This window comes from Gasterosteus aculeatus, chromosome 15 (assembly GCF_964276395.1).
Source record: "Gasterosteus aculeatus chromosome 15, fGasAcu3.hap1.1, whole genome shotgun sequence".
NCBI lineage: Eukaryota > Metazoa > Chordata > Actinopteri > Perciformes > Gasterosteidae > Gasterosteus > Gasterosteus aculeatus.
In genome coordinates this window covers 5,993,782-6,015,217 of record NC_135703.1, presented here as the reverse complement: position 1 = coordinate 6,015,217, position 21,436 = coordinate 5,993,782, and the positions used below count along the sequence as shown (strand labels likewise).

The following is a 21,436-nucleotide window of genomic DNA, read 5'->3' as shown; positions in this document are numbered from 1 at the left end:
TAATTGATAAAAGGTTAGTGCATTGACTATTTCCTTAAAAGGGTTACTTTGTCAACATAATAATAATAATAATTGGTCAGAATTCAGTGAAAACATCAGTCATGGTTGCCTTTTTTATTAAAGTGGAATTTAAGAAACATCTCACAAAAAATATACAAAAAGAATATATACAAATGATATGTACACTGGTATAATGTAAATCAAAGTATGCAGCAACAATTTTTTGTGTATAGTCTTAATACAAGGAGCAAAATATTTTGCTTTTTAATTTTTTCTCTGATAAAACATTCCATTTAAGCAATATATTCACACAAAACATTAAATTACTGTTTAAAAAAGTCACACAATTCATATTCATGAAAATGCGACAATAATACGTCATAGCAGCACACTGATAAGTGAGAAAGAATTGCAACTGTGTATTGAAACATCAATTTACAGCTGTTCTTTTTTTTTTTTCTTCTGAGGAATTTGGTTCAGACAAGTTGTCTTCCAGTAAGCCATGCACACCCACGTACCACAAACAAATCTTCGAACAAGTACGCACACGTTTAACTCGTCATGTGGGGAACACTGGCGAGGGAGGTTTGAGGTCAACCGGTCAACAACACAACCACATAAACTATAAAGGAATCACCGGGGAAACACAGTGAGCAGGTCAGGTGTACAGTGCATAGTATGCTTTGGCATGCTGACATCCAGAACATAACAGTGGATGTTACATTCAGGAGGAAGGCCACAGGATTTGGAATCACCAGTTAAAAAAATAGAACAAACAAATGAGTACATGATTCAAAAAGTAAAACCAACTAATACAAAATAAATCCAAACCCTCGTAAATTAGACACTCAGATTTTAAGGCTAATTCAGTTCGCTACATGTTTAAAAAAAAATGAAAATGGCATTGTCAATAACACAATTTCATAGGCCTATCAAGTGGCAAAACTACCATTTTCGACATGTACACTGATACACTCATTCTTAAAAAAACAAAACATATTTATTTTATTATATTGAGGAATGTCTCACTTTTTTTTAAGGATGATGTGATGTCGTCAGCGCAGGGCTGTACGCCCTCCGCCTGTGTTGACAATCAAGACTGATGCCGCAATGAAAAAGAGCCTATCACATATGCATGCACCTAGTTTTGAGGCAGTAAGTCAGTTCACCACTCATTTACAAGCTGCCACATCTGTCCTCTTCCTCCTCCTCCTCCTCTCCCTCCTCTTTTCAATGCACCCTCTTGGCAGAATTGTCTCTCTGGAGCGCCATGCCGGGAGACTTCCGGCGGCGGGGTGGTCCAGGTGTGATTCTCAGTGAGCGGCATGGACACACCTCCACACAAAGACGCTGGAAACGGCATAAAGGAGAGGATGCGTCACCTCACATGTGAATGGGATCTCATTTGTAAGCCATGTTGCTATTTGGAGCCTCAGTCATACCTCCTGTCGTCTCCGCCGGCGCTGACGACGAAGCGGTCTCCAGTTGTGAAGCGTACATTGGTCAAGTGAGCAGAGTGGCCAAGAAACCGTTTGTGTTTGCCCTGAAAACAGATCACATTACATATTATCCAGCTGGTGTCTTTGAGACGACAGTAAAAAGATGGATCTGTGAAGACAGACGTACATATATTTACACTATGAATATATATATATGATAAACACAAATATCAGTGCCAGAGTGACAGAGCGAGTCAAAACATTATAACATTTCTCAGTCTAAAAGGTTCAGAGAAATCTTATTGTACCACCAGACAGATGGCATGAGGTAAATATTAATGTCATAATAATAATAGTATAATAATACTTACAAACTTCTCCGGACAGGGAAAGTCAAAGAGCTTCACCATTCCAAAGTCATCGCCTGTGGCTATGTTAAGGCCTGAGTGGGACACACAGGCACAAGTGACGTCTGCTTTGTCAGTGTTGCGGGACCAGATGCCTATGACCTCGTCCCCGAGGACACTGGATACCAAGAGAGAGAGAGAGCAAATTAGATATTTGGCCATTAGCTTTGCAACGCGCATGTGTCTGTCTAAACTCTGGGACTCGCACCTTGTCCAGGTGGCCCAGGTGATCCTGTCGATATGGGGCTGCTCTGTGACCGGCTTCCCAGACGGCACCTCGTACACCAGCCGCTTGTACGCACCCGTGGATATCTGTTTCGAGACATTTCAGGTCAGAGGGTGAGACAGACATGGCCTCTCGCTGCAGAGTGGACGGAGCACTATACCTGGACGTATGTGCTGTCCGCCGAGAAGTCCATCTGCATCACAAAGCTGGGGATGTCCCTGCAGGAGTTGATGCGGTTCAGCTGCGGTCCGAGCGTCAAGTCGTAGAAGTCCACCGCGCTCTCAGTGGAGCCCACGGCCAGGTAACGAGAATTCGGACTGAACCTGTCAGAAAGATGCGCAGCGTTTTAAAAGTCTTTCCAAAGAAAAATGTGTGTGAAATTGCCTTTAATGAGATGTTTGAGAGTCCGTATTCCCCCTTTGAACTCGACTGAACCTCGTGCCACAGTCTTCTGTCGTTACCTAATATCCTGAATGGGAGAGCGCCGGTCTCTTTTCTTGCCCCAGATTTTAAGCGAGGCGACCAGCAGGATGATGAACTCTCCATTCTTCATGCCGATGGCCACCATGTCTCCTTCAGGACTGTAGCTGATGGTGCGCGCCGGGTGGCCCAGGTTCACCTTATTCAGCATCTTCTGTTTCCCCACGAGGCGAATGCAACATCAGCACATTCTTGTTATTAAGAATAATTTTGTGAACGGGGACGAGCATCTTTATTTCCCTCGACAAAAAGCAACATCTTATATGTTTACAAGTACAAAAGCGTTGGGGCTGACCTTCTCCGGAATGTCCCACAAACGGACAGTCCCGTCCTCTGCCGCGGACAGGAATACGTCTCTGGAGGGATGAGCGCCCAAGCCCCAGATCGGCCCGTCCATGTGTCCGTTCACCAAGATGTTGCACGCTGCATTTTTCTCGCCTACTTCAATGATCTCTGCATTCCTGGTCCCCACGAGGATCTTACCCTGAGACCGAAATCAGTAAAAATGTGTGAGAATACACACGATGAGTGATGATGGTGCAATATGTTATCTGTCGCCTACCTTCCCCCTGCACACAGAGCGAACACAGTCTATGACCTGTCCGGTTTCTAATCGAAACGCTCTGCAGCGTTTCAGCTCCTGGTCCCAGAGCTTCAGAGCACCTCCCTCCTTTGACCTGTGGGGGAACACATACCTGTATTTCATCCCGCAGCTGATCAAATTCACAGCCTGAAATATGTCTGCAATATGTATTTATGAGAGGGAACTATGCACACCATGCTGCATAGCGTGAGATCCAAAATACGTGCTAGGGTGTATTAGCGTAACAGCAGCACTCACGGTCTTTCCTTGCCTCCGGTGACGATGAGGCCGTCTCTCAGTGTGGTGTACATGGTGAACACAGGGCCCGTATGAGCTTTGGCAACAATTCTCACTAGAATGTGTTCCTTCCACACACACACATCCCCACTTATGGTACCTGTAAATGTCAAGTTATTCTGAAAAGAAAACAAATCTGCACTAGTCTAGTGGCCTAATAGAACAGAGCGAGCCATCAAAAACAACAGTTCACACACCATTTAAGTAGACAGTTTGGCATCTGAGGAGCTTTACAGATTGGTAGGGTGAAATTATGAGGTAAAATGCAGCACGTAGTAAAAACATTATACGTATGTGAAGTCACTTACAGCGCCAAATGCTACGGACAGCATGGTCTGCATCCGGGCATCCTCTATGGAACTCAGCACACCTTTTTTGCAGAGCAAAGCTCGGCCAGCTAACGTCCAGAAACGCACATGCTTGAGCCCCACGGACACAAAGTGTGTGTCAGAATCTGGACGAAATTCTGCCACGAAGATCCGCTGGGTGTGACCAACCCGGGTGGCCACTTTGGCACCTGCAGAAACAAGATGGAGTTCACTGAAAGAATTATCTCTCAATCAAGGTGGGAAGTTCTGATCTCCAGAACGAGGCCAAGGCGGAGAGGGAAGATTAGTTAGTTGTACCTTCCTGCCACTTCCAGATGGTGACAGTGTGTTCGGGGTCCAGGCCTACAGACAGCAGGAGTTTTCCTGTGGCACTGAAGCTGACGGAACAAACCCCGCCGGAGTGGAAACAACGGAGCACTGACAGCGTCTGTTTGGTCATGGCGTCCCACACGTGAATAGATGGAGACGTGGCTGAGGGACAAGAGAAGGAGAATTGTTCATATAAAATTTGACTATTGTCAACGCATATCTTTATTTTTTGGTGTTCAGCTTATGTATTGTGGCAACCCACGGGCGCAGCACCCTGGACAGCGCCTCAAGAGATCAGCACCAAGGGCAGGGGCACAGACCAGCAAGAGGTCAGGTGACCAAAAGGGGAAACACCCCGCCCCCTCTGGAGACAACGAGCGGCCCAGGTGCGGCTCATAAGGCTGATGAAGGTCGGCCACACTATAAAGGACCAACCGTTCCAACAGCACAGGGAACTAGACGTGTTAATCCCTGTTGGTTTCCGTGCTTCCTGCAGGAAGGAGACCGAACAACCTATTGAACCGAAGCCTCAAAAGAGGAAGAACCTATTTTGCCCTTTTCCCTTTTTTGTACGTCAAAATAAACCGTACCCTTTTTTTGTGTGCAGCCAGTCGTGTATCTGAGTCCTGTGATTTCACCCACACCCGTTGGTTGCCACAGTATTGTGTGACTCCTTTACCACAATAAATTATTGTCTCCACAAAATCTCTACTAATTTAACAAAACCCTGAAACTAAAAAAAGATAGTGGCTAGAGTTCAGGTATATGCTTTTATTTTAGACAATAATGTGATAGAATCAACAAAAAGCAAAAATGCTTCCAAACTGTATTTTTATTAACTTGATGATTCATTCAAATAGGCTGTGTCCGAGGTGAAGACCACAAAGCAAGTGGCTGCTAGATAGCATTAAAGTAAATACAGAATTTAATAAGTTGAAACAAAACAGATTTAATAGATTTTAAGATCACATTTCCTAATAGAGACACATGAAAACGTACCTGACATGTCACCAGTATCACCTGAAAAGAAGGAGTATCTGTATTAATTAATTAATACACAGAAAAACATTTAAAATCTAAAAGTTGTGCATATACAATTGTATTATATTTAATGAACTACCATTTTAAACTTAATATCTGCAAATTTCTGTTCATGTGTGTCTTTCTGGGAGAAATGCAGCATGTGTAACAATCGCACAACCAATTAATTTATGCATGAATATTGCTCTACAGCACAGATAAGCTGGTGGGAGGGGGGCTGTCGGCCATGTTGAATTCCCCCCTGTGCACAAACCACAACACAGGACACGGGGGAGAACTGAGGCGGCGGTTCACACAGGAGGTCAGCTTCTCACAAACATACCTACTTGGCCTGTTGCCACCACGTTGGGAAATTTGGGATGTTGATTGATTGTCAGGCACAAAATGTCGTCACTGTGTTCCGCGTAGAAACTTTGGCAGGCTGTAAGAACACACACACACACACACACGTACACATAAACACGCCGGCATAGAAACAAAATAAAATGTATGTTCGCTATACACAGAAGTGATTAGTAACACGTCCTCCAGACCGCCCACTCACAGGTCGTCAAGTTAAGCACGATGCCAACTGAGGCAGTGTGGTAGATGATGTCCGCCCCGTCATTCAGGTAGTGCACGTTATTGCGGCAGTCGTTGCCGCGGTAACCAAACACCAGCTCCAACACCAGGTCCTGCAAGGGGGAATCAGAAAAAGTCAGAAAGGTCAACGCCATGACAACCAAGATGTTCCCGAGCCGACGGGCCAGCTGCCCACAGAGGCTGTCTGGACAGAGTGCTCGCACACAAGCAAATTCACAAGGAATAATCACATTGGAAAACCAAGATTTGGAATGTTTTGCTGCTCTGACCAAGACAGGGATCCTGTTTACATTAAGTTCTGTTTTGGTGAGGATATGACGTTCCTCTTACCTCAATGGGTCTCTTCTTCTTGCCAACGTTGTTGGTCTGCAGCTTTTCCGGCTGTGGCAGCGCTCTGCTGACAGGAGGCCTGAAACAGACAGCTGTGTGTGAGAGGGCTGATGCACAGCTGCCGATGATTGATGACGACAATAGTGATGCATCATGAACGTCTAGTTATGTGTGCACATAAATAGGTGATGTTTTATCTCAAGGGGTGAGATGGTGAGATGATTCATTCTGAAAAGGCAGGTGAACCTTTTTTTAAAGTTTATTTCAAGGTGTCTTTTTCACAAAAGAATGACTTGTCTTTTTTTGCCAGCGAAGCAATGAAATGACTGTGAATCAGAGGACAGAGTGGGATCGTTTCAATAAAAAGTGAAATGCTAAGAATCATCCATTGTGGGAAAAAGAAGTTGTATAACATAACTGGAGCGTCTGTTATCCCCCACTTAAGCACTCTTTCAATGCAATGGTATAAAATATTAAACAAATTAAATGTACGTCAGTTTTAATCATTTAAATCAGCTAAATAACAAATGTGGGCCTAAAAGTAATACGTGTTTAATTTGTTTTGTTTTTAATTCAGAATGGCATTAAAGAAATATTGACAAAGCAAAAACGGTACGATCAAACTATTACCATTCTGCATTGAACGCAGGGTGTGTGAAGAGAAGCAAAGAGACTAGTGGCTTCATATCTATTCTATAAATATCTGCATGTCTGGGAGCTCCATAGAGTGATCACATAACAACCAGAAAGCAAGCAGCTTACCTTGACCCTCTACATGGCAGCAATAAAAAACAAAAAGTTAGAATCAGAAAGATGCCACACAACGTCTCAGCCACCAAGGACATACAATACAGAAGTCAGTGCCATAGTGTAACCATGACAACTAAAGTCCATTTCCATGACAACTGCGTGGATGCTTGCATCCTCGTCAAAAAAAACAAAAACTAATCTGGAAATGAATGAACCTGAAGCACCTAAAGACACATTTAAAGATGGATCATAATGATGAAATGATCATGCTTGTAAGGACTGTTCAGGACAAGACAACAAATATATATATATATATATATATATATATATATATATATATATATATATATATATATATATATATATATATATATATAAGTACTTTATAATACAATAATAATCGAAGGATGTGTACACTCATCACCTCTCAAAAACAATCCGATTTAAATATTGTTCTGCTGATTTAAATAAATTCAATTCAAGCTCTACCCAAGTTAGTCTTATCAGCCAGAACAGCAGCTCATTAGCAAGTTAATTAACACCCAAAACAAAAGCGCATCACATAATGAAAACTAAAACTGCAAAATTTGTACAGAGGAGACTCACTTTTATATAAAGCTTGAAAGGGAAAGATAAGTCATTCGAGGTGTGTCTATCTACATTTAAACATACTATGCCCTCTGCTTCCTCTTTGGCCCAAAATCAACTTACAGCTTACCTGACCACCCCTTGTCTTCAAGTAGAATTAAAGAACGAAGCAGGATAATGACAGATGGACAGCCATTAAAGGAAAGAAAAAAGAGCAGAAAAGCCTGAGTTATTTCAAAAGGGCAGGGATAGGGCAGGAATTTCACGAAGGAAAAGAAAAGATATGTCGACTAAAGAAGGCAGGTTTGGCTTCATCTCGATGCAGAAGCCTTGATTTGTGTACTATGACCCCTCTGACTGCCTGCAAAGCTTCATCGTAGCTTCAGCGACTGATACCTTTCGTCCACAGAGGGCTCTTTGAGCTGCAAGTGGGGTTTCAAGCCGGTCATGGGCCGCATGTTGGTGGACAAGGCCTTGATGGTGTAGTTGATCTCGTTCTCCCTCGTCACGTCACTGTCATAACCTGGTGACGGAAAGGAACAATACAGATTCTAGCACCAGAGACCTTGCATAAAAAAATCCAGAAAACAAAGTCATCTCTCACCTCCATCATCCTCACTCTCGACGTCCGACTCTTCGCTGTCACACTGTCGGATTTCCCGGTGGCCCTCGGGCTCGTGGGCCCAGATCATGAGACACGTGTCACCCCCGCCGACCGTCACCAAGAGGCCGTCGTCATGGGTCCATCTCACGTTGGTAACCAGTGTGCTGTGGGCCACGTAGCGCTTGAACTTTGCATACTTCCCCTGGGGACGAGGGACAACATTTATTTAACACCCGTGACATTAGCACAAAAATCAACATAACATTTGCATAGAGCAAAGCCGCAGATTGTGAGTCGCTCAACCCAGTTAATGCAAGGACTCAGGCACCACGTCTTACCCTGACGGGATATCGGAAGAGCTTGACGTATCCCAAGTCGTCCCCTGTTGCTAGCACCTTCTTGTCGCTGCTAAGGCAGGCGGCTGTCACCTCGGTGACCTCGTTGATCAAAGGCCAGATGCCCTCGACAGACGTTCCCAGGACACATGTCCAAGTGCTCCAGTTGATCTTTTCCACCTGAGCGAGTAATTAAAGAAAACTGAATCCATGAAGCCTTTTTGTAAAAGCACCTTACAATACGATCCTTAACAGCCAACAGGAGAGACAGTAATACACGTAAGAGCAACAAAATAAAACAATAAATCCGAAATATGCTCAAGAACGTCACTTCAAGAACCTCTGCAGGTTTCTAAAGCCTTTCAATATCGAGAGTCAACACTGCAATTAACGGCTCTCTCTTTGTCGTTATAAGAAAACGGGCCACTACACCTGCAAATAAACCAGCACTAAATGTCAAACAACCCCTCCAAAAGGTAGGAGGGAGGGAAAGGACGAAGAGATGATCATCCTGTGATGAAGTGCACAAGAGCAAAATGAGCGGGCGGGAAAGTGAAAGCACCACGACGAGGTGAGGTCACGATCTAGCAGTATCTCTCTCTTCTCGGACAATTTTTATTATTAAAGCAGCCGCTCCTCTGCCTTCTCTCCCCGCTCACCTCTGTAGCCGGGATGGTCTGCTTCTTGCCACGAGGAGCCTCGAAAAAAAACTGCTCTTTGCCACCTGTGTTGACTTGCAGCAGTTTTCCTGTGAATGAAAGTGTTTTTTTTTTAAGCAGTCATTTTAAATCCGTAACATGATCACCAGCAGTCGATAGCGGGGATCAATGAGTATTTACCTCTCTTGTCCCAGTCCAGATGGGTAACGTAGTTGAGGCATCCTTTGCACACCCCGACCCGCTTGCTGCTCATTACATTGTAGATGTCCACAAAAGTGTCTCCTGAGGCAACTGCAAGGTACTTCCCAGAACCTGAGCAGACGCAAGAGGGAGGAGTTTGGAACAGTTGGTCAGTCTCTTTGGTTCTGATGATTTCAACCATTGGATAGAAACAACTTGCACAGATCAGTTTGATCTTGTTCAGCTCAGGTTTGATGAAATAACTTCCCGTACGTTTCAATATAGCACAGTGTTAAAGCCAATGTTGATTCGTCCACTAGTTCCAGCAAAACGGTTTGATTTCCCATCAGCCAATCAGCCAAAGATGTAAGCTCTGGTCTAAATTGCTGCTAAATAAGTGAATATAAATATTTAAACCAATAAAAAAAAAATCATCTCAATCAGTGATGACTGCTTTATAAAGTGACTTTTAAGCAGTATGTATTCTCAGTCTCACTTTGTCAGACCCAAACAGTTTCCTCTGCCTCTCCGGCCTTATTATAGAAAGCTATCAATTTTGCTCAAGCCAGTAACAATGCCCCCCACCATCCCCACCCCTGTGCTCACAGTGGAGGCAAAATATGTACACCTGCCGAAACGAACGCATCCCAGACGCACTGAGACACTTTGAAGTGCACATGGATTTCGGAAGCATATTCATTTTCTCAGACGTGCCGCAACGCGAGTTCAGTCAAGGCGAAAGGAATGCGGAGGAGCGCGTCAGACCTGGAGAGAACCGTATATCAGAGATGATGTCCTTGCGGTGGTGGAAGGACACCAGGTCCTCCAGGGTGTCCGCGTTCACGATGAGGAAGCTGCCGTCATTTAGGCCCACCGCCAAAGCTTTGCCATCCGGGGAGAAGCAGCAGCAGCGGCCGCCTGCGGAGGACAATGTGTTCGTTGGAGCCCCGGGGGGGCGGGTGTTCTCCCCCGTCAGAAAATACACCCGCCTGTTGGTGTGTTTCGTGCGGCGACTCACCTTTTCGGAGCTTGCGTACAGCCAGCATGCAGTGGCTGGGTGAAAGGTCCCATATGCGCAGGGTTTTATCGTCACTGACGGTGGCGCAGAGAGGGAGATGGGGATGAGTGGCCAGGCCCCAAACCTCACCCTCCATGTGACCCTGCAAACACATTCATCAGCCATGCTTTGTGAGGTTTGTCAAATTACCAATGACAATTTACCAAACTTTGCTTCTTTGCTGAGTTGTTCACCTATTTACTTATTATTAGTATTATTATAGCTGACCGAGAACTACCTTTTGATCTCTCAATTGATCCTATCCGTCACAACCAGCTTGTGTATTTTATGGCCATTGGAAAGGGCAATCAATAGTATTCACTCTGTCTACCTCTATCAGGGGACGCTGCAGGACCACTTAACTAAATTAAAAATCCCCCATTAAGCAGCAATAATTCACCGCCGTTCATATTCACTTCTGTTGTGATTCTCAGTTACTGTGTAGAACAGATGTAGTTCTGCTATGGTCAGACTGAAGGACAAAGCTGGTAGGTTTTCATGTTTTAGCCACAGAACGGTTATCTTGACTAACTAAGAAAAAGTCACCTTAGACTTAGACTTAACACGGCGTGGTGGATCGGGTAGAATCTGATATGCTGTATATCATCGGAGTAGTCTTACCTGGACCAGCAGAGTGATGGGTCCACTCTTGTCCACCTCCAAGATCTCTCCGTTCTTTGTCCCCACCAGGATGTGGCCATGGCCCAGAGATATGGCACGTATAGAGGGGTTGTCTTCCAAGAGCAACCCTGAAAAGTCAATGAATCATAGAAACGTTAGTTTGAACCAATCTTCATCTCAGCTAAAAGCTTTGAATGTATTTTTTTTTCTTGATTTGCATCGTATGGCTGTATTTTATCTCTGGAGCTTATTATCCAAGGACAGTACCGAGGACAACTGAGAAAAGGATGACATGTCTACCTTTAGAGCCCGGAGCTAGGACCGCCCGCTTGATGGCGTAGGTCTTCAGGCATCTCTCGAAAGTGTCGTCCCACAGAGCGACTATGCCGTCCTTCCCGCCGGTCACAAATCCCTATGCGCACGACATATTTGAACATTTAAACCTGCAGTGATCTTGTAACAACTGATCGGTGAGAGAGCCCCTTTTCCCCCCGAGGTACCTTTTCGAGAGCGTGCACACTGAAAACAGGGCCGTCATGCGCCTTGACGGTTTTCATCAGGAACATGTCCCTCCAGATGCAAATGTCCCCCGTGCACGTGCCCGAAAACACCATCTCCTCCGACCAGCCGTACACGGCGCACATCATTGTCTCTGTCTTCCCCATGTTCCCCTTGCGCCCAATTAGACCACCACCTGAAAGAGGAGCTCACAGTAAGATGTGTCACCGATAAGCCAGAGATGTGCTTGTTAGAGTCTCTGCTCAACAGAAGAACAAGGATCTCACCAGCCTTATGCCAAAACTTCATGTGCTTCACACCAGCTGTAATGAGCTTGTCAGGAAGGTAGGGATTCATTTTGACAACGAATATCTTGTCCTTGCTCCCCCTGAAAATCAATTACATCACGAAAAGTTAACATTGCATTCACGCGTGTCTACAGACTGTCCTGGGGGGGGGGGCAGCATACAAGTTAGTGAAGAGAAGACAAGGTGGAAGTGTGTCTTAAATAAGTATTGTCTCTAGTGGCCACCTGGGGGCGACTCCTCAGGAAGTCAGATCGTAGTCTATGAGAAAATGACCCAATGTCTCACTTTATTTAATACCTCAGTCAACATTGTAGACATGAGTTCATGGTGTCGATAGCCAGGTTCAACCCCTCTTCAATACAGTATAGTGGTAATCCGGTGAATGATGGTGTCAATTAGAGTAAAATAAAGCAGGATACGCTCTAGGTTCCTGGCTAACTTGTGAATGCATCGCACAATACAAACATTTAGCATCAGTCATCGGTCTAGTCGATGCGATGGATTAAATCTAACACTTTTAAGTTCCAGGCGGCGCCCCCTGTTCAAAGAAGGCGGAAGCTGAAGACTACGTAGCCGTTGGCGGTGCACAAGCTAGCTTTCATCAGGCCCCCTTTTCCTTCTTTCCACCTCACAGCATCGCCCCACCAGGGTTGGCGAAGGAGACTAGCTGTCCCTGAGCTGCAGTGAATGTCTGGCACACACAGGAGAGGGAGAGCAACCAAACTAGCCTGGGGTGATTCTAGTGGAGTGGGTACTAAATACAGACATCAACTGGGACAAGCAGGTAAGCAATAGCAAATATATATGTTGGGATGTGGATGTTTTCCAGGGAGATGCTCATGATTTCAAGGTTATATGATTATATCTGCCGTGAAATGGAAAAATTGGATGTTTTGAGCACGTTAACAACGCTCATGCTCTGCAGCGATTCACGTCACGTCAAATTCACGAGCCTGGTGTGTGCGTGCGCCAAATCTGGTCCCATGTATCGCTTATGTCCTACACAAGGTCATTGTTTCTCTCCTCGTCTCCAGCGGTATAGAAAATCTGTCACTTCTGAGCTCAGGATTATGTGGCTTTGGAGACTTTAACTATGGATCTTCCTTTATATTTTATGTACTTTTAAAGTGAAAGGGTTTTTTACATTTATAGTCCAATTTGTTGCAGCCATTTGGACAAACTCGTATGGATGTGGTTGCTACTCATTTATCATTTTTATTACTTCATTAAACATTTGCTTTCTATCGTTTTCTTGTCAAACTAAAAGAAGAGATATTAAGCACCCTAATTTTCCAGGAAGGGCCCATGGAAGATTAATTCTCTTTAATTATGGATCTACAGATGGGGCCTTGGGGCACACTCCCACTCGAACAATTCCAACTGTGTCAGGATGTTGCAGCAAAGCTGCCTTGGGATCCAAAAGGCAATTCCCCTTCTTTCGTCCACATCAATCACAGTGCCAGCTCTGCTCAGCAAAGTGGCTTCAATCTAACCCTCATCCATAAATGTCCAAATTCAAACCAAAAGCACTCAAACCATCTTCATGATTAACAGGAAGCTTTGTCAAATCTTCTTGGGTGTGGGGACTTCAAAGGCTGCACGGCGAAAAGGTTCAACAGTCACATGCAGCCGCGTAAACACTGTAATTAAGCTTCACTGACCGCATGGTGGAGAGCTTCTCCCCCTTCCTCCAGTCCCACAGCACGATGGTGTGATTGTCGTCCAGGCCCACCGAGGCCAGCCGCTTGCCGTCCGCTGTGGAGGCAAAACCAAAAATCGTTCAGTACACAATACCCAGGGGCAGCTCCTGCTTTGGTTTAAGTTTGGCTAAGCTTGTTAGAGACATGAAAGCAGCCGAGAGGGTTTGATCCCCGGCAGCTGATTCACTGACACAGACACACAGATGACCGGCCTGGCTCTACAGGGACAATTAAGGGAAACGAGGTGAACAGCTCTGCCTTGTTGCTGTCAGACTGCGGAGACTAAATGGCAATGTTGTTTGTGGCTTTTTTTACTTTGGGAAAAAGTTGTTTTGCTCCCCTGTGAAACCAACATGTCCAGAATCATTTTCCAAAAAAACAAGCATATTTTGTGCTGGATGGGACAAACTGTCTGAGAAAAATATCATTGAGTTACCTGAAAAGTCCAGAGCGCACACTCCCAGTTGGTGGAAACCCCTCAACACAGACATGGGCTTTAAGGATTCTGTGTCCCATATGTGGATGGAAGAATCTCTGCCGACCTGCATAAACAACAGCATCCAAAGTATGTACACGGTCCACTTAATTCCACCCATCTACACAAGATCACTCCCTATCTGATATGGCAAATAATCTCTTTCAGCTCGTCCATCTCTGAGGAGAACTGAAAGAAATGCGAAGTATTTGATGTCAGTAAGTGCTGGCAGCTACTTGTCCTGTTGCTACAAAGTCCTTGAGGGGGTGGATGGCCAGACAGAGGATGTCATCATCATGGCCCATGTAGAAACGTTGGGTATTCTGCTGCCTGTTGTACACGACCCCGATGGCAGCTACGTGGTAGACGATCTCCCCGGTCTGAGTGTAGAACAGGTTGCTTCTGCAATCATAACCCCTGTAGCTGCAAAGAAAAGAAGTACATTACATGAAGGGCTTGGATGTAATTAAAAGGTGCCTCGCCTACTTGAAATCCATCTTACAATATCAACCTTTCCAAGATTTGTCTGTTAGGATGCTACATAATGAAAAAAAAAGAAACCTACCCGTGAATGAAGTGCAGCTTGACCCCGCTGCCCGGCGCTCGCTCTTTCTTCTTCATGGCCGTTGCTCGATGCTTCTCTTTGCACTGCTCCTTGAGCTGAGGTAGATCTTCTTTATAAACCTGGATGTACATAGAGAAGTGTGCATCTCTGTTTTGTGACAAAGACTGGAAAAGGGGAAGACGTTTGTGATATGATCACGAACCTGTCGTCGATACGTATGCTGAGTCTCCTGCTCGATTTCTGAGTCCATCTCGGGTACGTCTGACTGATCGGAGTCCGACTCTTCACTGTTAGAGTCCGCCAAGGTCTCTACAGGCAGAAACAAGCTTGCATCAGGCCTCGTCTGGAAAATCCTTCCAGGCCTTGAAATCGGACATACATTCCTACTGTGATAACTCCCTGAATCCTGTTTCAGGAGACGTGAGGGTCAATCATGCGATGATTCGGTGAAACCTCCCATTTATCAACCGGTCGTGCTTCTCAGTGGCATTACTCACGCAAAAGAAATGCTGACGCGGCATTGGAAAGCCGCGCCAAGACAGGCCAATAAGCAGAACTGGCAGCTACTCACGAGATCCATTAGGAAAATTAAAAGGAAAAGTATGTGTTTCAATTTCAGAAAGCAAAGCTTGTCTTTCTTGGGAAGGACAATGCAACTGTACTTATAGCTTTATTACCTTGTATTGGAAAGTATAACAACCTTTAATCTCAACAAGCTTTTTTCTGGGAGAATACAACAATGAGGGTATCATCTCACCTTGGGGCGCTATGTGCACAGCCTCTTTAGACTTTCTTTCAGGAACAAACTTCCACTGGAACACAGAGTGATCAGCACCACCGATAGTTATGACCCACTGGTAGTCATGTGACCATCTGGCGTTGGTTATGTGGGCTGAATGACCTAAATATTTCTTGAATTTTGCACCTAAAATTAAGTTGAAACGTGTCATTAATACGGTAGATAATAATATCAGAACTTAACATTTCCAAAAAATTCCAAAACATTGTGTCTTTACCTTTTTTTATACATGGATATCGTAAAAGTTTCACTAATCCGTAGTCGTCAGCTGTCACTAAGACTTGATTGTTGAAGTTTGCGTCTACAGAGTTAATGTCATTGATGTCGGAGTACTTGGGCGATATTCCATTGACCTCCGGGCCCAATACACACGTCCATGACGCCCACTGCACCAGCTTCAGCTCTTCCCTGTTGGTCACCTCCTTTCCACCTCGACAGAACACAGAAACACTTGATCTCAAGAAGAGGCATCAAAGCAACTTTTGGGCCCTTTTCCAATTGCCATTAACTGAAATCTGCCATGGTTAAAATATGTTTTTTTTCATTTACTTGGCATCCTGTAGAAGAGCCTCCTGCCACTGCCGTCATTGATCTGAAGATACTTGCTGTCCGTGGACCAGTCCATGTGCGTGATGAAGCTGGTCGAGCCGCTGCACTCGCCCACCTTCTTGTACCTCTGCACCACCCCGTAGATGTCCACTGAATTATCATTAGAGCCCACAGCCAAGTGGGCCCCATCGGGGGAGTACTTCAGCTCATGGATGGCTTCCTTCCGGTCCTTTATGTGGACCACCTCTGTCATGTCTCTGAAGGAGAAACGCAGCTTGAATGAAGAGCTGAAATGGACTCAAAATGATGAGGCTCTTCATCATTGAGGTGCACAGTATCAAAACTGGACCAGATGGGAAATTTGAATTTTTTACCCACCTGACTCTGAGAACGGTGAAGGAGCCATCCTTCATCCCCAGGGCCAGGTGAATGCCATCAGTGCTGACGGCTGCACAGCGGATGGGCTCCTCCATGTTACAGCGAGCTATCAGTGCGTGATCTATAAGACTCCATATCCTTTGGACACAGAGGGAAGTAGGACAAATGTAGAGGCAAAGCCGTGATGGGATTACATTGTCAAACAACCACAGGCAGTGATGTGTGTTGTGTCTGTACTGTAATGTATTTAGCGTTTGAGTGCATGCTGACAGTTACAACTAATTTGTTTTTGTAGATTTTAATTAACAAGAAGATAAAAAGAGAAATCAAAAACCCTCTTGGGCCAGGAGCTCATCAGAAAACTACAAGCAAAGTGTCTTTCGGATTTAAAAAAACGCTGAATGTTCCTGAATTTGTGATTAGCTTATTACGTTACTTTAGATACTGAAATAACAGATATTGTCAAAATGTTTGGCGGCCTCACCTGACTGATCGATCATCACTTCCCGTCATGGCCAGAGGCTTCGTCGGGTGGACGGCTAGAGCCCACAGCTCACCCTCACAGTGACCCTGCATGATGAGGAAGGGCTTCGTGCGGTCGTGGACCACCACCTCAAAGATCTCACTGTCTTGCGTGCCCACCAGGATGTGATCTCCACGCCAGCACACGCTGCGCACAGACAGCCCTGTGAAAAAGGCCACAGATGCACGTAAAGATCATGAAAAACAAGTTAACACAGAATCAGTCAAACGTTTACAAATGCTGACACACTTAATTGTAAGGTTACACCACGGGGGGGTAATGAAGACAGAAGGTGCAAATAGCCATCTGCAGACTACCCAGGAAGGAGAATTTAACAAGGAAATACAAGCAAATCTGCCAAATGACTCTGGGTCATACTGCCAGAAGAGGATGGGGGAAGCGTGTTCCCTACACATAACATCTGTTCCGACATTGTTTGAAACTATTTCTGCAATCAAATTACCCACCTCTCCTATTTCCCCTCTAGCTACCGTCCAATATTATATATACAAGGGATGGAGAAAATAGAAAACAAGAAGCAAAATGTCAGTGAGAAGAAGAAATATTTTTTTCTTTTTTTGCTTTGATTTACACAATTCTTCCACTGCCTCAGGAGACCAAAGTTTGGCCTGCAACCTTTCTGCACTCAGATGAAAGGAAAAATGAGACAGCTTGACATCACCTTTATACCCTTGGTCTGTTTCCCTGAGATCAATGAGCGTAATTGGTTTGAAGTTGAGATCCCACAGCCGGACGCAGCCATCTCGGCCCCCGGTGGCAAAGCCCTCTTCGCAGACATTCATGCTGAAAATCCCTGACTGGAGGAAATGACAGGCTGTCAGTGAGGAGCTGCACAATAAATTAGCAATGACAGAATCAGCCCCAGCTACAGGCCGCGTAGCGCTGCTGCTCAGCCTGGCATTTGGTTAAGGATTTCATCGGTACAAACCTGTAACTGGGATAACTGAGATATTACAGAACCGGGCGACGGTGGGTGTCCTATCTTTATTTAGTTTTACTGGAAAATTCTACCGGTGACCTCCTTTGCCTAAAACTATCTGTATACAGAGGGAGGCGCATTGTTAAACCCTCAGTGAGCAGTTGGTAGTACAAAAAGCAGCAATGAGAAAGTACTGTAGTTATAATTCCCTCCCCCATCCACTCATCCACCCATCCCCTCACCCATTTGTTGATCCCACAGATATCATTTAATCCTGTGGAGCAAAAGGCTGATCCTTCCCTACTGAGCGGAATCAAATGAAGCCAGCGTGCGTGGTTTTGACCGCGGTTAAGTTGACCAGATTTACTGGGACTCTTTTGTACATGGTGCGGCATGGGTGCACAATCAGCTTGGGCACACAAAGCACACAAAGGACTCACCCCATGAGCTCCTTGCACCGTCTTCATCAGATTGATCCCTTTCCACACGTAGATGTCGCCATTCAAGGCACCTGAATACGTGACCTCGTCCTTGGCACAGGCGAGGCAGAGGATGGTTTGGAGATCCCCCGTTTTGCCGAAAACACCACGTTTGGGTGTGAGAGCATTGCCGCATAAGCTCCAAAACTGCAAACACAAACAGGAAGAGTGAAAGATTATGGTAGCTAATGACCCCCCCACCTCACCCCCTCTAATCCTCTTTCATTAGTCATGAAAATTGAAATGGACAATTACAGAACATTGGGATACAAAAGAATGAAAACAATCAAGTCATCAATGGTTCGACAGCCACGTTCAGAGCGACTTCATTAAAAACACAGACGCGTTCACAGAGACCTTGAGGGAAAGTGAAGTCAAATTTGAATGCTTCCCTCCTCTTGATGTGCTACTGGGGAGTCTTGCTGGGGGTCAGTGTTCCAAACACCTGATCAGCATGCACAGACAGATACATGACTCATTATTTATGAACAAGGTCATTGGGATGCACCGCCACGGCCTCGTCTGAATGGGGGCGAAATCCATCAAAAGGAGGAGGGAGTGAAAGAGAGACGGTCGGTCTGCATGGAGATGAGATCATGGCGAGGATGCTCATGGAGGGTGAGGGGGGGGGCTGAGACAAACTCATCACCCTCGAGCAGCACCAATTGAAAATGTTCATGCACAACAGCTGACACCTGGTTCATTGAAAAAAACTAAAAAAGAGCAATTGAACCAGGATGACTGAAAATGAAAATGGAGAACTTGTAGGTGTTGCTTTTGCTAACACAATGACTCGAATGTATCGATTCAACAACGAATAAATGAGCTGCTCAACGGGGGCGGGTGGGGGCAGCCTGTCACACCCTCACTAACCACTCTCCTTCCTGGCTGATAGGGCGGCCGCGCGCCGACAGGACGGATCGATTATCAGAGACGGGCATCACAGCCTCAGATACGGCGCTGCAATCAGACATCTGAGGCTTGTGCGCGCCTCATCTTTCCTAATCCCGAGCTGCTAACTGAGCCCCGGGGGAGTAGCTGCATGTGAGCTACAGTACATGTGAACGGGTCGAGGCTGAAGGTCAAGTGGTTAAGATCAGGCAGTGTGTGTGTGTGTGTGTAATCTGGAGTGGTATATATGGGGAGTCGAACTGTGTCAAGTGCTGGGTATGTGGAAGGTTTGGCTGAGATGGGCGCGGTAAGGGGAGGGGGGGGGAGTGTGGGGGTGTTGTGGCCCAGCCTGTCGTGAAGGCGGCGGGGTTGGATGCGACGTGACTGCACAGCCCTCCTTGGACGCAACAGATAAGGCAGCGAGACACGGGCGGCAGCTAATCCCTACGCTGCTGAATTACTAAGAGGAGACGAGATGCTGGGGGGGGGGGGGGTTACGCTCAGGCCAGCAGAGGAAAGCACAGAGGGAGAGGCAGAGCACAAAAATGAAATCAATACATAGCTACCGTTGCTTTCTCTGAATAACACTTTTTTTTTCTTAAACATCCTCCGCAGAACCCTGCTGGTACAGTGGAAGCTGTTCCTCTTAACCCGTCATTAGCGATATTTCATTAGTTTAATTGCGTGCAGCATCACTACAAGTAGAATATTTTAAATGCAATTCGTGCAGACAGTGTTGCAAGTCATCAGCTACTTTATCATCCGTAGCACAGTGTCAGCTACGGTGACCCTGCCCACCCAATGGTGTCACAGCGCTAAATGCTACGCTAGCAGAGGTCAATCTTTTGTCAGCTTACTGTAAGGTAAATAAGATGTCCGGGTGTCGGCGTTGATAGCAGATTTTTATCTAAGCTGCCGTCTGTCATTCATCTACATGGACCCAAGATCAAGCTCACATCTGGAGGTTAAGATTTTTTTAACAGGAAAATGGTGTGGACGGATCTTGTGTTCAAAGCATGACTTTATAATGACAAAAGAACGGTGCAGAGCTGATTTTGTCATAAAGGATTGTATCAATAAATCTCAAAATATTTTTTATTTCAGTTTGACACATCATGGTATTCAAGTTGTCAAAAAAGGGACTAAGTCAAATCTGAATTGTCTCGATATAATCAGGAAAAACATTTCTGCAATACAAAATATATTTTTCAATACTTCCCCTGGATGTTTTTTCCCTAGCTGTTACTGGATGATTTTAGCTCTTTGGGCCTTAGCGAAAAAACACGAATGACTGCATAATTAGCCGGGAGAAGCTCGGTAAGGAGAAGCAGCAACCGTGTTCCCCGTCACAAGAGGTTGTGTATTCCTCAGCCCGCTGGTGAGTGGATTACTGGGACTAAATCTCCTGGGTGCTCTGAGTGCTATAATCGCTGAGCGAGCACAGGGCCGGCGAGCAGATGTCACATGGTCCGCAGGGTGAAGGCTGGGGAATTATGTGGGACAATTGCTGGATTGCCTTGGCATCAGGGAACCAGAAGGGAAGGAAAGAGGAGGAGGGGCACCGCTGGCGGATTCAAACGTAAACTGGAAAGGGGGGGGGGGCTGGTGTTGGGTGCAGTGGCCGGACGGGGTTTCTGTGGCGCTGAACGAAGAGTTCTGGGTGGTGTTATATCGAGGGCAAGTTAAGTTGGATTTGAGATGGGGGAGTCATCGTGCACCCCAGTAGGCTAAACCTCCAAACTGCATCAAGTGGCGCCATGTTTAGCCTCACAGGTCTACTGGTCCCATTTCCTCCCCGAGGTAAATTAATCTCCTCCGTGGCTCTGGGCTCCCTGTTCTTTCCTTGGGACTCAAAGGACACTACCGCATCCCGAGGGAAGGTTTGGCGAAGACACCCTGCTGGAACTCATTAAAGATGTACGAGCACTACTCTTCTGTGAAAAAGAAGCGATGGAGATGGGCCAGAGGAGGGAAGAGAGCCCAGCAACAGTTTGTGTTACTCTGAAGATTAGCTGAATGAGGGGAGCTGACACAGGAAGAGTCCGAGTAGCAGCTTCTTGGTTCCCCACAAAATGAAAACATGTTTCCTCTCCGCAGTGGAGATTTTAAAGAAAGAGACCGTAAGTCATTGCCTGTCCTACTTATGTTACATGCCCTGTAACCATAAAGTGAATTTGCCTACATCTATTTTAAGACTTTGATATGATCATGACGACAAAGCAGAGAAGGCAGGGAAGACGGTGGCTGGGCCCCAACGGATTGTTCAGAACTCTTAAAACTTCAAATATTCCTATTTCAAATATTATGCAAATGAGGCGGAAGAACTCCAGCTCCCGAGAGCCGGCTGTGATCTGCGTGGTGTGGAATGACCCCGACATTTCTGTACCTTGATATGTTTGACACCACAGCTTACAAGCTTGCTCGGCTGGTACAAGTCCCATGATATGTCAAATATCTGTGGGGCAAAAGCATACAGTGCATTAGATATTGTTTGACAAAGAACATCATACAATG

General features: G+C 45.6%; 1 protein-coding gene across 4 annotated transcripts in view; it reads right to left on the bottom strand.

Moving 5' to 3' along the window:
- Positions 1–99: 99 nt before the first annotated feature.
- eml5 (EMAP like 5) overlaps positions 100–21,436 on the bottom strand; it is a 28,648-nt gene continuing 7,311 nt past the window's right edge. The window contains exons 4-44 of one of the 4 annotated variants that reach the window (XM_040199408.2): positions 21,309–21,377; positions 17,993–18,178; positions 17,295–17,430; positions 16,574–16,775; positions 16,090–16,227; positions 15,712–15,968; positions 15,380–15,592; positions 15,121–15,288; positions 14,566–14,672; positions 14,364–14,482; positions 14,035–14,221; positions 13,760–13,865; positions 13,285–13,378; positions 11,603–11,703; positions 11,318–11,511; positions 11,118–11,229; positions 10,818–10,945; positions 10,158–10,299; positions 9,905–10,057; positions 9,140–9,271; positions 8,960–9,048; positions 8,304–8,480; positions 7,966–8,167; positions 7,758–7,884; positions 7,492–7,506; positions 6,786–6,794; positions 6,024–6,102; positions 5,656–5,785; positions 5,434–5,532; positions 5,070–5,090; positions 4,059–4,232; positions 3,741–3,949; positions 3,394–3,551; positions 3,115–3,229; positions 2,848–3,036; positions 2,534–2,706; positions 2,233–2,395; positions 2,055–2,158; positions 1,811–1,964; positions 1,443–1,543; positions 100–1,350 (exon numbers count right to left, since the gene is read on the bottom strand). In XM_040199408.2, the coding sequence (XP_040055342.1) occupies positions 1,314–1,350; positions 1,443–1,543; positions 1,811–1,964; positions 2,055–2,158; positions 2,233–2,395; positions 2,534–2,706; positions 2,848–3,036; positions 3,115–3,229; positions 3,394–3,551; positions 3,741–3,949; positions 4,059–4,232; positions 5,070–5,090; positions 5,434–5,532; positions 5,656–5,785; positions 6,024–6,102; positions 6,786–6,794; positions 7,492–7,506; positions 7,758–7,884; positions 7,966–8,167; positions 8,304–8,480; positions 8,960–9,048; positions 9,140–9,271; positions 9,905–10,057; positions 10,158–10,299; positions 10,818–10,945; positions 11,118–11,229; positions 11,318–11,511; positions 11,603–11,703; positions 13,285–13,378; positions 13,760–13,865; positions 14,035–14,221; positions 14,364–14,482; positions 14,566–14,672; positions 15,121–15,288; positions 15,380–15,592; positions 15,712–15,968; positions 16,090–16,227; positions 16,574–16,775; positions 17,295–17,430; positions 17,993–18,178; positions 21,309–21,377 (5,469 nt within the window). In that variant the 3' untranslated portion in view covers positions 100–1,313. The remainder of the gene's footprint in view (positions 1,351–1,442; positions 1,544–1,810; positions 1,965–2,054; positions 2,159–2,232; positions 2,396–2,533; positions 2,707–2,847; positions 3,037–3,114; positions 3,230–3,393; positions 3,552–3,740; positions 3,950–4,058; positions 4,233–5,069; positions 5,091–5,433; positions 5,533–5,655; positions 5,786–6,023; positions 6,103–6,785; positions 6,795–7,491; positions 7,507–7,757; positions 7,885–7,965; positions 8,168–8,303; positions 8,481–8,959; positions 9,049–9,139; positions 9,272–9,904; positions 10,058–10,157; positions 10,300–10,817; positions 10,946–11,117; positions 11,230–11,317; positions 11,512–11,602; positions 11,704–13,284; positions 13,379–13,759; positions 13,866–14,034; positions 14,222–14,363; positions 14,483–14,565; positions 14,673–15,120; positions 15,289–15,379; positions 15,593–15,711; positions 15,969–16,089; positions 16,228–16,573; positions 16,776–17,294; positions 17,431–17,992; positions 18,179–21,308; positions 21,378–21,436) is intronic. The other 3 variants (XR_013452805.1, XM_040199409.2, XM_040199410.2) reach the window with 3 other exon arrangements.